At 37.7% G+C, this 17,725-nt stretch overlaps 1 protein-coding gene across 2 annotated transcripts; it reads right to left on the reverse strand.

Moving 5' to 3' along the window:
- Window positions 1-6,535: 6,535 nt before the first annotated feature.
- lrrn1 (leucine rich repeat neuronal 1) lies at window positions 6,536-17,215 on the reverse strand. 2 transcript variants are annotated; one of them, XM_084425835.1, is made up of 2 exons: window positions 15,348-15,652; window positions 6,536-9,713 (listed from the first exon to the last, which is right to left on the reverse strand). In XM_084425835.1, the coding sequence occupies exon 2, from the start codon at window positions 9,475-9,477 to the stop codon at window positions 7,324-7,326; it is 2,154 nt and encodes a 717-aa protein (XP_084281961.1). In that variant the 5' UTR covers window positions 9,478-9,713; window positions 15,348-15,652; the 3' UTR covers window positions 6,536-7,323. The 2 variants fall into 2 exon arrangements, with proteins under 2 accessions (XP_084281961.1, XP_084281960.1); XM_084425834.1 differs by lacking the exon at window positions 15,348-15,652 and adding an exon at window positions 16,887-17,215 and having other exon boundaries at window positions 6,542-9,713.
- Between the last annotated feature and the right edge of the window lie 510 nt (window positions 17,216-17,725).

The raw sequence follows: 17,725 nt of genomic DNA on the forward strand, positions 1-17,725 counted from the left end.
TCGTCATCTACTGAATTTTTTCGTCAACGATACCAGGGACACCGAAACACCGGGGAACATGAAATTTGGTGGGCATGTAGCCCCACTAGACTTTTACGGAAAAATTTCGTTTGGTCCCCAGGGGCCACTCCCCCCCCACCGCACTGGGCCCCCCCCAAACCCCAAAAATGCAGTTTTTCCTAAATAACTACCTGAACCGTGGCACCGAGGATGAAGAAATTTGTATGGTATGTTGCTCTTAAGGGCCCACATCAACCTAGCCCATAATCACTCATTTGTGATTTGCGCCCCTCCCATAAAAAATGAAAATGCAATATTATTCTGCTTTAATCGCCCCTATCTTCAGTTGAGATGTTCAGAACTGCACCATATTTCATGTGTATGATTAACTTGACATCCTCTGGGGGTATGCTAAGTTTCGTAGAATTTCATCCATGGGGGGGTATAAAATAAATTCATTTATGTGCACATTTAGTGACTACACTCATCGGCCTGTAGATGGTGGTGTTGAGCGAAGGGTTGCTGGTTTAGGATGATACTGTCACTAAGGTTGCCAACTGTCCCAAATTAGGCGGGACGTCCCGTATTTTGGGCCTAATTTATTTGTCCCGTGCGTGACCTCCCGTGTCCCGTTTTTTGACAAGCTGATAAACCACTGACTGATACAACAGCAACAGCAGCAGTGCTGACCACGACACTTGAGAATGATCACCGACAGTCCTGTCATCATCCAATCACAGCTTTTTTTAATCACTGTTTTGAGACAAATCATTGTTTGATTTGCGAACATCCTCTGCCGTCTGGTCGCTTCCGCTTCAAGCCGGACTCGTCTCGCGCTAACGGTAATTTCCTTTCACTGTCCAGTGTCCACGTTTTGATTTCGGCTAATCAATTTTGGCGAATGCAAACAACGTGATTATTGTTCATGAGTCTAACATCCAGCCACGCAACATGTAATCTACCTGAGGGAATAATATGCTCAAAAAACATTTCTGATTATTATTAATGTTTTAAAGCTTTTAGAAAGTACATAGAAAGCTTTTGTAACATTATCTTAACTGTCACTTTTGATAAATGTAATGCATCCTTGCTGAATAAAAGTAGGCAAATACTTTCTTTATTTTTTTTCCCAAAAAATAATCTTACTAACCCCAAACTTTTGAACTGTAAGCCTAGTGTATAATGTTAAAAAAGCTTTCTATTTTAGATAAATGCTGTTATTTTGAACTATGGTTTGTTTGTAATGTGACTTTTTTCATGTATGACATTACAATTATTTTTAGAATTAAATACATAAATAGGTTAAGCAATACAAATGTGTTTATGTCTGATAACCTTTTAAACACAAACTTAACTGCAGACACTGAAATGTACACTGTGTGATACAGTACAAATATTTTGAGTGTCCCTCATTTTCCTATAAATAACCACGATTGTCCCGCATTTTCCTTTTCTGAAGTTGGCAACCCTAACTGTCACACACACACATGCAGGAATACAAACAAACGCAAGCATGCACACACACTGACATCCACACGCACAGACACACACCCATACACACACATACAAATCCACATGCACAGACACACACGCACACAAACACACACGCGCACACACATGTACGCACGCATACATACACGCACAGACACACACACACACACACACACACACACACACACACACACACACACACACACATACACAAACACACACACATACACACACACACACACACAGACAGACATGCACATACTACTACTTTTTTTAGGTATATACATAAACACGCAATACAGCCAAATTGCTCCACGTCATTTATTTTTGTGGAAAGCCAGTGCAGGCCTGAGCGGCGGTCATATTTTGTACTGCCATGCGGTAGGCCTACATCTAGTTATTTTTTACTTAATACGCTTTATTATTTTATTATGAATATTAACTATTTCAAAACAAAAAAATCTTCTAAAAAATCCACATAAATTATAAACAATAAAAAATGTATACAGAGTAAATGAAAAGCAATCGTGCAGTAAACAATGAATTTATGTTTTAAAGTCACCATGAATTTTTTTTTATAGAATATTTCAGTATTTATTATTATTTATATAATAAATAAATATAATAATATTTATTATTATTTATTTATTACTTGTGAGAGGGTGGGGAAACCTGTCACTCACATGAGATCACAGCAATAGCAAACCACAACCAACCAATCAATTCCTGATGGACAAAATCAAGTCCCGCCCTAAAAATGTTCTTGTCCGAGAAGCTGTTTCACTCGAGCCACTTTCACACAGCGCATTGATCCCAGAAAATTGCCATCGAATTGCTAGAGTGCCTTCTATTTGAACGCAAACACGTCCCAGGGTGGGGACCTAGTAAAATTCCTGGGATCACATTATCAGTGTATTTTCCAGAATCTCTGTGTGAAAGGGGCTTCGGATATGTGTCTCAATAGAGAAGAGAAGACTATTGCAACTTCTTTTTTATGTTGACTTTAAAAAGAACTAGACCAAAACACCAAGAACAGTATGCAGTCAAGATCAAGACTTGAACACTGCTAGAACAAGCCATGACATTCAGTGACATTTAAAGTATATTTCCTACCCTTTCAAAAGTCGACAACATCAATGGCAGGATGGACACTCTTTTAATATTTACAAAGTAATATTACATGCTTCCAGCTCATAACCGGCCCCTATTCTAGTCGTTTAGAATCTCAAAGCAGTGGCTACAATCTCAAGTCAACAGGTCAAGTACACTTGCTTGTAGCTCCACCTCAAGCAAATAGATATCTTCATCTATATGAGCCAATTTACTTAAGAGATCCCTCCAGTCAGCTGGCTGGGCATAAGAAATGGATCTGTCCTAATGGAAAAATCTTGTTGGAGGAGCATGAAAGGTCATTTAATTTATTCCAGCTCCAGTGAACCATCTCTTATGCTCTTTAACCAACAGCTGTGACTGTGATGACCTATATCTACAGCTATATAAGCGTGATGCTGGTGCAGATTCAACGGCACACCTCATCCATTCCATAAGGCCATGCTTGTGATATCATCATTATAATAATTATATATTGTATATAATATTGTGAGTGCAATGACTGCAATCATAGAAGAGATAAGTAAACTGAAATTCAATTGAAAAATTCAAGCTAAAACAAAAAAGGGGTAATCAGAAAAATCAATTCAGCTACAGTCTTTTTGGGTTCAGGTAAAATAATGCTCCACTTATGTTTCCAATTCTCTCTGACGCTGTTGTATAAGAACAGAACTGAGCTGGACGATGAAATCATTTTTTGCTAAACTGCTTTATAGATGAAATGAACTAATTTAATAATGGATGATCTTTACAACAGAACTAAATCAACTTTGAGAACTGACTTCAGCTGAACAACAGCCAAAATGCATTATTATCACTGTAAAGCTGCTTTGAAACAATCTGTATTGTATAAAGCACTATAGCCTATAAATAAAGGTGACTTGACTGACTGACTAACAGACTGACATGACTTTCCTCAAATTGGCCTTTTTAAAACAAAATCAATGCAGTTGTGTCAGATCAATATGGGATTCCCTGGGGAGATTTCACAGCCTCGGCGGCATCAGAAAGATCTCCCTTTTTATCAACACTGAGGAGCAACAGCCTGGACGACCTGTTAAATCGTTTCTGTCCAGACCTGATGATAGTCCACATGTTTGTCACACTTACTTGCTGCAACACTCCTGATTTTGATACTAAAAGACACAAAACTTTATACCTAAAAATCGAGCCTATAAAGAAAATGACCTGGCATTTTCTTATCATTATTGCAAACCAAGTAGCGCAGATTTTATTTGAATTATTATTATTGGTATTTATTTCTATTTGTATAAAAAGAGAAAAATTAACAATAAAATATAAAGTCATATATCAACTTTAGATTACTGTATTACACTTAGGCTAATATTGTTGGGTATGTCACCAATTCATCTTTTTTTTTTCAAGACTATTGCATCCTGTCAGTATGAGAACACTTGGCATGAAGTCAAGGGTAGCTGACAGAAAGCAATTAAATACCTGAGCAGCCCAAGGAGGAACCTCCTCCAGTTTAATCTTTGGCAAATCCTTAGCTCTGTGTGGGTGATTCTTAATTATTCCTCAGAGTCCTTTTCACCTGGCTCAACGTATTGAGTCTAGCAATCTTTCAGTCTCGGCTCATGAAAGAGGTATAGGTTATGTCCCCGAAGAGGCAAAAGAGCTTCATTAGAAAGTAATGTTCTCACTGTGATGAAATGAACTGGTAATTGCTGATAAAAGTTTCTTTGGTAAGGAAGAAATTATGAGAAACTGTAAGATAGGTATAGCCTTAAAGGTCCCATATTGTCAAAAAGGAAATTTCCTGGCTTTTTTCATTATAATAGAGGTCTAGGGGCTATGTAACTACCATATAAGTTTCAAAACGGTCAATCCACAGACAAATGCACACAGCCTGTATAAAGTAGCTGTGCCTTTTCACGAGCCGTTGTGTGACTTCCGTAAAAATGTGATGTCAGAACTTCTCAGTCACCACCCTGAGCACTGCCCACCATCCCTCACTCCTTTTGCCCAACCCCAGACAACATCGTTGCTGATTGAGCAACAACACGGAAACATGTCGAGAAAATGCTAGAGACCTGCACTCCCGCGGGACCCAACACAACAGAGTGCGGCGCGGGACGTTCAGACGTTATCCACACGTTAACTTCTAACGTGACGCCGCCGTCATGTCTGTAAAGATCAACAGCTACACGTTATTGACGTGTCTACGTGACGTGATATTTGCGTGTACGTCTCCATATAAAACAAATGGAGACGTACACGCACGTATACACGTGTGTTATCTGTCGTGCTGGTCAGTCTCGTCGCCGAACGACACAAAACGAGCGCCATACGGGACTAGATTTGATGGCCGAGTGTGGGCGTAAGGTGTGTGTGCGGGTTGCGGGGAGAATAAAAAGATTTGCGGAATCGCGGGACTCCTGCAAAATCAAAACATCTAAAAAATAAAACATCTAAAAACAAATAAATTGTTATTCATATGTTGCACAAAAGCAACAAGAATAACTTAAACTAAATAAAAACATTTACAGGACAGAACGAGTTTCTATTTTGCAGCGTTGAGCAATGTAGCCAATCACAGACATATGTGTTGATTTCTTGAACGCAATGGCCAATGAGATGCATTTAAGATAGAATCCACTCACCGCTCAAAACAATCCTCTGATTATAACAAACGAAGTGTTGACATTATGAAAGATTTATTGTGCAGTCAGCTTCATTGATAATAACAGAGCTTTGTGAGATTGTGATGAACTGAGATGTCAGCGGTTATTATGGGAGCGCACTTTACGCTATTTCTGTCATGCCAAACCATGCACGCAGTTGCCTATGCTTGCTTTTATGTTAAATTAACAGTTGTTTGTGAATGTTTATGCTTTAATAACAAATAATTTATCACCATCATTACAGGTGTTTTATTTACCTTACTTGTGAGCTGAGCATCACTAAGACCCTAGTCACTTGTGGTTGGCCTGTCCGTGCGTCACTCAGAAAACAACCGGCCAATCAGACGAGAGGCTTATGAATATTAATTAGACAGGCCAAAATCGACCGGTTCTTGGCAGAGCTCCTGAGAAAGGAGCTGTAAAAAATATATTGAGATGGTTTTTGGTACTTATACCGCAAATATATATTCTTAAGGACATCAAAACCTAAAATAAAACTCCAGAAAGGTGTACAATATGGGACCGTTAACTTCATCTGACAGTTGAATGATTTGACTGATTGATTGAACGTTTCTCCTTAATTATTGTTAAATGTGATCAATCAACTGGGATACTGACCTCATTAGTTTATTGCATACTCACCAATAAATATGTGGACATTTAATATTGATGGGTTGAAATTATTTTATAATTAGAAAATAGCTGAATGCGATTGACCAATCAGAATCAAGTAGCCTATTCTAGAGATTAGTTTAATAAAATATTCTATCAAACAATAGATATTTCTATAGAGAGTAAATGCATAACCAAATGTGATACAATGTATAGGCCTATAGCAAGGATCCTTGACACCAAAGGTGGGAGTCTTATTTCATTGATTAAAGATATTTCCAGAAATTGTCTTCTCCTTTTGTTAGAGATTTCCCACTCCAATAATTATATTGATAAGTAAAAACTGATTGCATTAGTAGTCTCTAGGCCAGATTTGTGAATGGGTCATAATTTCCCATTGGAGAGCTATTGAATTGCAAAGAGGCAATCAAACTGCAGGCATGAGCAATGTTTCAAAGGCTCAATATACCCCTTTAATGTAGTTTTGGGGAATTCTTTGAATTTATGAATCTCCTTAGGTAATTCATGTACTGAAGCCTGCGAATGTTTGATATTAGCAAGAGACGTAGCATTTGGCTGATTAAAACCAAGCTGAAATAAGAAAATAAGATGTCTGAAATAATAATTACAAAAGATAGAACAGAAAATGATAATAATGACACTTGAAAATCATTGTATAAAAAATATCAGAACAAAACTGTATTTTATTTTTGTTTGCGCTGTAATATGCAACATATTTTGCATGTGTAAATTACAACAAAATTAAATGATTAACAGATTCTAGCCAATTAAAAAAAGAAGAATCTGAGTAATAAAAAAAAAAAAAAGCATTTTTCTACTACCTAATTATTTAACATTCACATTTCTATTGCTGGTTTACAATTCTTAAATCTGCAAAGTTAAGTTCTAAATCAAAAATTGCTTTTGAGAAAATCCAAAATGTTCAAATTATAGTTGATACAACATTACAGAACAATTGCTAACATTTTTCAATAGACAGTGTATCAAGTCTAAACTCACCTTGTCAGCTTACACTGGAGTCAAAGACAAATTTGTTAATATATTTCAGTGCACAACAGTTAAACTGTCTTACGCAAGAGAGAAAGAAACAATGCATTCTCTATGAATACTGCCAAAGACATATCAATATTGGATCAGATACAGTACTACAGCATCAATCGACCCAAAGTCAATCCTTGACATTATCTATGCTGTGCTATGAAAATATAATGAACAAAAAAGAAAAAGCACAGCTACTAACATGTCTCGGAAGCTAAACAAAGCTGCCATATTGAAAGTCAAAGAAGATGAAAAGGCAATACACCCTACTAAAAAGTCAGAGATATCAGTCTGAATAGTTGCTTGCAAGTAAGCAAAGCAGAAAAATGAAATCCATGTATTTTTTTGCACAAATAAGTAAAGATGTGTCTTTGTGCTCTAAAGAAGAACAAAAGTCTGGTAAGCTTCACCACATGTAATAACTTCTTGTTGTGTCCACCTGTGTCGGCTTAGTGTCTGAAGAACCGTCCTTGTCCTTTTCACTGTCTGCCTCCCATAAGTTAATGAGGGGAGGATACAGTTCGTTTAGGGGGATGGAGGAGGTTTTCTGCATGTACTTCTTTAAGGAGTGATGGTAGTTCTTCCTCTTCCATCTCTTTGCAATGTACACCGTGATGGAGCCTAGGCTGATGATGGCCAGTATTGTGCCCATGACACCTGCCAGAGCCGTATTGGTGCCTTGCTCTGAGATTTCCACAGCAAATGTGGCGTGCTTGGTTGTGACGTTGACGCATGACTTTTGGGTCTGCTGGTGGATATTGGAGACCGAGAGACAGACCTCATACTCAGTAGCAGGCTGAAGGTGTGTGAGGTTGTACTCATGAACATCTACAGGAACTTTAGCTGTATAGGTGATGTGAGGGTTGTCGATTTTCATGGTGGCTGACGACCACTTTAGATTGGACGTCATGACATTGGAGTTCACTTTCCAGGACACTAAAATTGAGTGGGACTCGGTTTGTTTCACGTAGATCTTCATAAGCTGGGTGCTATCCAGGAGAGTTCCATTGACTCGAATGGCAGTCACCCGAGTGTCCGCTCCTTCTGTATTTTGGGCCACACAGGTGTAGTGGCCAGAGTCGTCCACCTGAATATGTGATATGCGCAGAGTTCCTGTGCTGCTGAGTTGGTATTTATTGGACACTGTATCTATCATGACTTTGTTACCAGACGGGGTCACCCAGTATATTTCCGGTTCAGGTTCAGCCATAGCACGACAGTCAAGGTCTACCGTCATCCCGATGTCTAGGTTGAGGTGATTGGGGAATGTGTCGTGAGAAATCATGGGCAGACACTGGCCTGAAGTTTCAAGAGAAAGTATGTCTCTCACATGCTGACCTCTAACCTCAAGTGGCATTGTGCAAAACATGGAAAGAGGCTCCATAAATCGAATGGTTGTCTTGTTTGAGCTCATCCACTGAATTACACAGTCGCAGCGTAGCGGGTTGCTATGGATACTGATCTCCCTCAGGTTGGGCAGGGACTCTGCCGTAGCCTGGTAGAGGGAGTTTAGAGCATTGTTATTGAGCATTAGACTCTCTAGTGACGGCAAGTCACGGAACGCTAAACGGCTCACATAGGAAAACTTGGGGTTGTTGGTGGCTTCGAGTTTGGTCAACTCTGGGAGGTTATCCAGGGCAAAGCGATCAATAGACACAAGTTCTCCCATGTTGTTAATGCCAAGTTCTTTCAGCCTTAGCATGTTTTTAAAGTCCCCCTCTTGAATTTTATGTATTGGGTTCTTGTTCAAATCCAGGAACTTCAGGTTTGGAAGCTTCTGCAGAGCAGTCTGTGGCACCCGAACTAGTTTATTGTCATAGAAGGAGAGACTCTCCAGGTTGTCTAGTCCAACAAACGCATTGCCTGGGATATCAGTAAGCTCCATTCCTGCCAGGACCAGGCTTCTCAAGTTGGTAAGGGGTCTGAAGTTCAAATTTAGGATGCCGACCACAGGATTTTCCCCAATCATCAGGATCTCCAGGTTGGGGGTTGATTCAAACCAACGACTGTCAATGGCCTTGAGTCTGTTGGAGTTCAAATGGAGTCTCAGAAGGTTACGCAATCCGGCAAAGGCATTGGGTGCAATGGAGCTGATCTGATTGTGATTAATGTACAGCTCCTGTAGATTGGTGAGGTCTTGCAAACTGAAGTCAGGCATCTCGACTATTTGGTTTTCCTCCAGGTGAAGCGTCGTGAGTTGTGACATGTTGGTCAGGCCAATATCACGGATGTTGCTGAAGTTGTTCTGGGATAGGTCGAGTTCTGTGAGATTCAGTAACTGCTCCAGTTCCTCGCTAGTTCTGGCAATGTAGTTACTTTGCAGAAGCAACACCTGTGTGTCAGCGGACAAGTTCCCAGGGATGCGTGTAAGGTGAAGGTCATTGCAATCAACGGTAGTTGCTTCTCTGTAGGTGGACTGGGGTGTGAACCAAGGCCGGATCTCACACACACAAAGCTGCGGACATTCTGTACTCTGAACTGAAGAGAGGCCAAGTAAAGCCAAAAACAGGAAGAAACAAATCTGGCCCTGCACAACAAAAAAGAATGTCCCTCTTGCCATTCTGACTGTACGTGTTTATCCCTTTCAGATCTGAGCTGGAATTCCTATAGCACCAAAGAGATGGTGAGGTGAGATTCTCATTCAATAGAAGTGTTGCAAAACAGTCCTTTTATCCCTCTGCAAGCTTGAACAGCGAAGTCAAAGAGCTTCCGAACGATTTAAAAGGGTGTAGTTCCCGTGGGCTCATATAGGTTTGAAACTTCCTCACAGTGTGAACCTTAGACTGGAGAGTTGGCCTATAGGAAAAATAACAAACAGAAAAGATTGTGTTACAACAATCAATGGAACAATTCCATGACATGAAAAGTTATGTTATATAAGCTTATATAAGCATATTCAAATAAACGTAAAGTATATGAGATGAAAGCAGAAAGTATGGATTCAAACAATGGAATTTTTTTTTAATTCACATGACTAAAGCACAAATGCACATGACTGAAGCAAACATTGCATTAACATTTTTTAATTTTTGTCTAATTTTCTAGGTAAAAAATATATTATTGAAACAACACTTGTTTGAAGAATAAACAAGGAAAAATATCTTATTTTCAAGACTTGCAAAAATACACTTTTGCACTTTTTCTCAAGTAAACCAATCTTGTTTTAAAGATTTTTTTTAGATATTTTAAACAAGTAAATAAATGACAGACATTTTGCATGAAACAGAAATTATATATATTCATGTATAATTTGAATATATCTAAGCGTTTTAGTTAAAACATTTTCAACTATAAAACAGTGTTAGAACAGATAAACAGTTTGTAGATTACACAAAAATAGCTAAATAAACTAAGCATTATGAATAATGAAAATAAAACTTCTCAGAAGCAAGTAAATTGGAAAGAGATTTGCCGAACTTTGTGAAAGAATACAGTTACAAATACCTGTTTTAATTTGTACAATAATTGCTTGATATTTTTTCCTCTAAATACAACATATAGAATAAACCAGTATATGAGTATAAAGGTAATATGTGAAAACCAGAGAGAGGGGCTTTTGTTTACTGCAATCTGACATGCTTGAAGGGGTGAATCAAAGAGGAAAGAAAGGCTGACCGAAAAGGAAGGAAATATTATTTCTCAGGTGATCAAACAATTGCTATTGTACACAAAGACCGAACATTACTGAGGTGTAGAAATAATTCTATACATTTATCCAGTCTTTCCTGTCAAGATATTACCATAATACTGATTCAGAATGGTTTTCCGTCTAAGTTAAATAACTACAGTATACCTTTGCAGCATTCATGTAAATAAAACAAAATAAAAATAAGATATTATGCAAATGTGAACCATGTAATACATAATAACAATAATAATTCGTTACATTTATATAGGGCTTTTCTGGGTATACTCAAGGCGCTTTACATGGAAGGGGGAATCTCCTCAACCACCATATCAATCAACATTATCAAATCAGGTAAGCTTTACTTGATTCTGCAGAAAATGTTTTGTCCTAGATTACTGAAGATTACTAGAAGGAGTTTTGTTGAAGTTTGGAATGAAATAACCAAGCATATTAAGCATCCATCGCAAGCAATAGGCACACAAAGGTGGCATGTTATTGTGCCTTTGACAGAGCAGTGAACGGGGCATCTGTTATCCCATATGGTGATAATGCTGATTCAATCACACAAACCACAAGCCAGAGGGTCCATGCCAAATACCACCTTCATTAAGAACATATACTCCTCCGCAAACGTTGCTCAGCATTGTTCATGTTTTAACTGCAATTATCAAAAGCATACGATTTAAAGACCTAAGATATTAAAAAAAATCACCCACATCATATGTACAGTACAAGAGGCAACAACATGCCAACTTCACTTCAGAGCTATGGAGTCTCTCATGAAGTTCAATCCACCAACAAATACAAGCGTGGACAGGTTTTTAAGACTCATACCCCCCATGACAATGAATGGAGGAAACATGGTACAGCTGGTGTAAATGAGTCCTTTAATGTGAGATTGGAAATCAATAAGAGGCCTGATCTCCCCCCTGTGGCCAAAAGAGCATCAGGGCAATTTAGAATGAAAGCTGACTGTAACTGCCAGTATCAGCAATTCTCATAAAAGAGTGTAGTACACAGATGGACCCGGCCTGTGTTATCGGAGATATCAGCACCGTCCTTAAAGTGTTTCGTAATGCAATACAAAATGACACCTCACACTGAAAGCGGAACTAAACTAGTAAAAACGGGAGTGAAACCAACAATAATTTAAGGGCAATTCACTATTTTAACACTGCAAAGGTCAATCAGAGGGAGAACTTCATTCAGTTGATTGCATGGATTTGGACAAGAAAAATCTAAATATACATTATCTACAGTAATTATCTAGCTTGTAATACATTATTATCACACAATGACATGTGAAATATCTTAATAAGGTAATTAAGATGGAAGATTAAACTTTTCTGTAAAATTTAAAGAGGGGCAGATAAATGAAAGGAAAGAAAAATAGAAGGACTTAAGTAGCGACTAACAATTTTTTTTACCAGAATATGATCCATGCTTTTAATGACACTCAATTTCCAAGATGTCTAAGCAGTCTCTTAAAGGGATAGTTCACCCAAATTTTTTTAATTCTTTCATCATTGTAACATATCCAACCTATAAATATCTTCTGAATAATATTTTTGTCCAAACACTGACAGTCAATGGGGTCAAAACAACAATGGATCCCACTGACTTTCATTGTATGGAAGAAATAAATCAACTGAGTTTTTTAGAGTATCTTCTCACAGAAGAAAGAAAGTCATACAGGTTTGGAACGACATTAGGGTGAGTAAATGATGGAAATTTTCAGTCTGTTTAAATATACAGTACTGTTACAGTATTTTCCATTGCTTAAAATCAGTAAACAATGGGTCATATGTGCCCTTATATTTTGCCATTTTCACATGAATTACGTTTCATTTTTACTAATATTGAGGTCAATCTCAGATTCAGCTCTTAATAGCAGTATTTACCAAAGTGGAGGCCAAAACCTTTTCAGTAAGTAGGATAAAGTAATCCAGCGATCACAATTTCATTTAAGACAGAATACTGGGGCTTAAAATTAAGCCACAATGTCAGCTCCATGTTTTTTAGATTAAGGCCTAGTTGTCTGTCTGTAGTTCAGAGACATCACTTCAGTTTCATTAAGTCTTCTGTGAGCCTTCTATTGATCTTTTGGCAGCCAAACTTGTTATCAATGTAAAACTAATGTTGATGCATAGTGTTTTAAAATTTCCCAGAGGCTTTAAATGTTTAAAGTATGGCTTTATAAATTAGGACATTAGATATTATAATATGATGGTTAAAAATGAAAACCTCATAAGGAAGTTAATACAAACTAGTAGAGGTATTTGAGGTAAAGTGTGTACAAGCTGCAATTATGAATCGAAGAAACGTGATGTACCAAAATGTTTCTCAAAGCACCATTTGCCTAAGGACCGCAAATAGAACATCCTGATGATCTTCATAAATATTTACTCTTTATAGGTAAACAGGATCTGAGTCCAAATCTGCAGGCAAATTAATGGCTATTTACGCCATTCCAACCTCATTATGTGAACTTCTGCAGCCAGCTTGCTTCCTGTTGTCCAGCCTGTCATCCAGAACTTCCCCTAGTTTTAGCTAACAAATGACAGCTGTGAAATTCAATGGGAGCCTATTTGAAACACCTGCCATTTCAGATCACCGACAGATGCAGATCTGTTCTCTGCAGAGAGCGGAGACTTCTGTTTTGAAGGCACGTCTGATCTATGGGTCACAGTACTGCTAGTGTCTGACAGGTTATTTTTTCAAGTTTGAAGAAAATGTATACTTTAAGCTAGCAGTTTTACTTGAACTGTACACTAAAGCTAAACTGAGATTTGAGTGAAATTGCCTCAAATTCTAATAGCTCAGATGATTACAACCATACAAGTCTGTCAATGAAACTTACAAAATGGCTGTAAAAACAACCCCTAAAGATATTTAGGTAATGAAGATACATTCTCCTATCTTCTAACTAAAGCGACCTCACTATGCTTTCAAAATCTCAACTTGAGCATGGTAAAGTGCAGGTTTTAAATCTCAGCAGAAAATCAATATTCTAACTACTACAAACAACACTAATGGGTTCATGCTTGTATAAAAAATAAGGGTATTTGGATTGGTACACAAGCCTAAGCTACTAATGGCCAGGATCTACACAAACATTAGAACACATCATTTGTTGTTCATGATTTGATTCAGTGATTCATCAAGCCACTTACTGAATAGCAACAGAAACATTCTCTTGTTGCTACAGATATAAACAGGGCTGATTGTGCTGATGTTTCTCACAGCCTACATGACTTAAAATAAACTGTATTTGCTTTTCTAACTCTCTATATGCACACAGTTTGCGGCAGAGGAAACACTGGAAATACATTCCCAGCATACAATACGAAAGTCCAAATAAACAAGTGGAGAAACTCAAAAGGCCTGCTAAAATGGCTTTTGACACCACCACAAAAAAATAAAAAATAAATTGTCTCTAACTCCACAGCCCTTTCTTTGCTAATCTCCCCAAAGGATTCACTTCCTGAACACCTTCACAGAAAGTGAGTGAGAAATTAATGGTAATTAATTTTATTCTTGGATCAAAAAGGGTTTGCAAAGGGCCAAGAGAGCAGATCTTTTCACATCCAACATCCAAGACCCTTTACGCTTGCCAACTCTTAATCTGAGGGGTATTATTAATTGCATGGTGAATCATAGCTTTACCCAGGGTTGAACTGTGGGGTAATGGCATGGGCGGTACTGTGCTGTAGAGATGGGGACTACTGTGAATGGCATAAAAACATTGATTGCCGATCAAATTGAGTCTCTGTGTCACTACACAAGGATAAGTGCTGAGGAGTAAATGCACAGGAGTCCCCAAAGGTCCCATTTCAGTTTCCAACTATTAGCACTTCTAAATGTTGCTAAGTGAATCCCAGAATTTGGAATATCTAAAACTAAAACCTAGAATAATGGCATGTGAACAAACAATTTTTTTGTTTCTTCTAGTTTATAAATTTAAAATTCATATCTGTACATTACTAATGCTGTTTAAAATACATATCTAAATACATAACTATTTTTAAATGTATATATTTTATTTAAATTTTATTTTATTTAAAAATGCATTACATTGATAATGAATGATCTTACAAAACAGAATAATTACATTTCATACAGTCCTGTCTTATTTATAAGAGCAGAATGCATTTTCCTCCTTCACCTGCTGTCCAAACAGATCCTTTGCAAAGTGATTTCTGAACCAGATTATGGTCACAGAATTAGTCAAACAGCTGCTTGGTCTATTCCACTCTTTATCTCTGTGACCAACACAAGAGCCAGACTTGTTCTTTTCACATGGAACTGACCACTGTTGCTTCTAATCAACAGACTGATACATTCACATGCACATTTATGGGAAAAAAACAATAACAGGCCTTTTACAGCTCCAGACCGCCTTACATCTGTCTATAATATCTTATATCATGATAAACCACAGTCTACAAGGTAATGGAAGTGACATAATAATATTTCAATGACTATTTGAATGACAAAGAAAAAAAAACTTTTATATATTTATATATAAAAGGGCTTTCTACACACATCTTCAAACAATACAGTAGTGTTTTCTATAAATATAACAGGTAAACATGACTACAAGAGCTATATCATTTCGAAAAATAATATTGCTAGAAGAGTTTTTATTTCACCGACTGTCACCTATTTTTATTTACATTATAAAATGTTCGTTATATAATATGAATTCATATTTCGATTAAAAAACCTATATGAAGCATAAAATCCTAAAAAATATTTTTTAAATTCCACAAATTAAAAAAATCTTACATTTTTCCACATACCTTTCAAAGATGTAACCACCTGCAGCCTACGCTATTGTCCTCATCTCATAATATGCCCGACATTTTCCCTTGCGTTGTTGTTGCTTATGAGGACGCTTCTCTTCAAATGTCAGAAAACAACTTCTGCAACAGACGCAACAGCTGCAACAAGGGGTGGCGTCCCCAGGGACAATACAAACCCCCTCCTCAAACCTCATTATACATCCTTCCCTGACTAAAAGACGTCTTCCCGTGTTTATTGTCTTTCCTATGGAAGTTGTGGCGTCTTATTTCGAATGAGTAAGCAACGAAACATCTGCTAGAGTGCCTGGACATTGAGATGCAAATCACATTTCTGCATCGCCAACCAGACCCCATGCGCGCGCCTGCGGTAAGCCAGCAATAACGTGATCAGATCAAAGTTTGCGATCGATGTCCGCCACAATTACAGTGTAAAATCACACTCAGGAGACTAAATATAACAAACGAGTCACCGCGAAGAATTTAAACTATACAAACGGGATAATTATGAAGAATTAGAAGTAGCCTAAAACTGTGGTACGCAACCAAATGCTTTATCCATTCAGTTAATGCAGTTTTGCATTCATGTTTTACACAATGCTTTTAAAAAGTCGACCGTATCCCATTCCCGTCACGTTCTGCTTACTCCATAGCATACATACGTTGTGGCATTATCTTTTACCACACTATCGTTCTGACAAACCCTGCATGGATTGTGTGAACTCATAAACAAACCATAAATTATGAAAAATCCCACACGTTTTGCCCTTGAACATCTCAAGCAACAGCCAATGCGTCCTTGCTATTAAATGCAGTAAATCACGCCGCATGGCAAGCCATTTGAACAGTTATTTCTTAAAACTAACTATTATCAATTTTGATCTTACTGGTACTTATTTTTACATTATTAGTAGTTATATTGTAATTACCAGTAAGTTATCCAATATTGACTATCTACTCAATGCACATTTAATCCCCTACAAACTAGTATTTAATAGGCTACTAGTCAGCTATCCTAATAGTATCACATAACTATTCTATTGCTGGTAACAATTTGCAGAATTTTGTAACTGAATTCTGTTAAACATTTAAATATTGGGAAAGTTCCTAGTATCTAATGATTAAGTACTAATAGCCTATATCTAATAGTTGCAAGTGAAACTGACTTGGATTGCTTACTAATAAAAAAAAAAAACGAAGTACTATTTATTATAATTCTATAAATAAGTATTATTCATAAATAAGTAAGTGTTAATATGAAAAGAGACAGTAGTTAAATTAATCAATGCTAAACTGGCTTGCCATACATCCAATCCATAAAAGAAGCCTCAAAAGCAAAGCAACACAGATACCATCTATTTTCATCTAATCAAGGTAACACATTTTGGGCTGAGTTGCACAGCTCATTATTACAGAATAAGTGTAAGTGGCTATAGTTTTTTTATTTTTATTGATGGAACCTATGTAGTTGCACATGGTTAAGGTTTAATATGCAAAGGGAATAGCTATTTGAATGCTTCAAAATATATCTGAACATACCTCTTTGGCTTGGTACACGTTCCGAATGGCATTGAAGTCCTCCCTCCGCTCTGACTGGTTCATGCACTTACAGTATAGATACAGTATCTATGTCCTTGTGAACAGAAGAATGAGCACTTAAAGAAAATCCATAGATAATAAACACCATCACGTCGCTCATAAGTTCTGTATGATGAACTGCTTAACGATTACAGCGGCATCATTTCGTTACATCCACTCCGCAAATATGCATGTGCAACCTTCGCCAAGCGCATGGTCAGGTTTTGCATGGATCCTTGCAACAGAAATCCGCTGACTGGCTCCCATCCGCCGCGTCTCCGTGTTACTGTGGAACCCGGGCTTCGTCGCCAAGGAAAATATGATGACAGCACCTGGCGCTGTCCAGGCGAGTCAGCTGATTCCCGAGCAGGCGATTGGTTGCTAGCCGGTGGCTGTCACTCGATTCCCAAGCAGAGCACCATCTGTTCAGGGATTGTTGTGATGCGAACAAAGGCGGGCATGGGGGAGCGCGGTGGGGATAACGCGGGGTGTGGAAGCTGAAATGCTAAGGAGGTGATATTCTCTTATGAGAACATCTTCCACTGACTCCCTCCTCCTCTTTGACGTAGTGATGGAGGACTCTGCATGGTGTCCCACTCACCAAAGATTTACAATGAGACAATGTCCCTTTGTTCGATGCCTCACTTTGAGGAAAGTTTTTTTCTTCCTAATCCATCTATCTTTGTGCATTGTTTAGGCTAGATGACATTTTCAGACAAAATTTCCTGTTTTAAAACAAAGCTTAGGCTACATTTGTTAATAGCTTAAAATAAAAACAAATTAATTTTGTGTGTGTGTGT

The sequence above is a fragment of the Rutilus rutilus genome (assembly GCF_951802725.1).
Source record: "Rutilus rutilus genome assembly, chromosome: 12".
NCBI classification, from domain to species: domain Eukaryota; kingdom Metazoa; phylum Chordata; class Actinopteri; order Cypriniformes; family Leuciscidae; genus Rutilus; species Rutilus rutilus.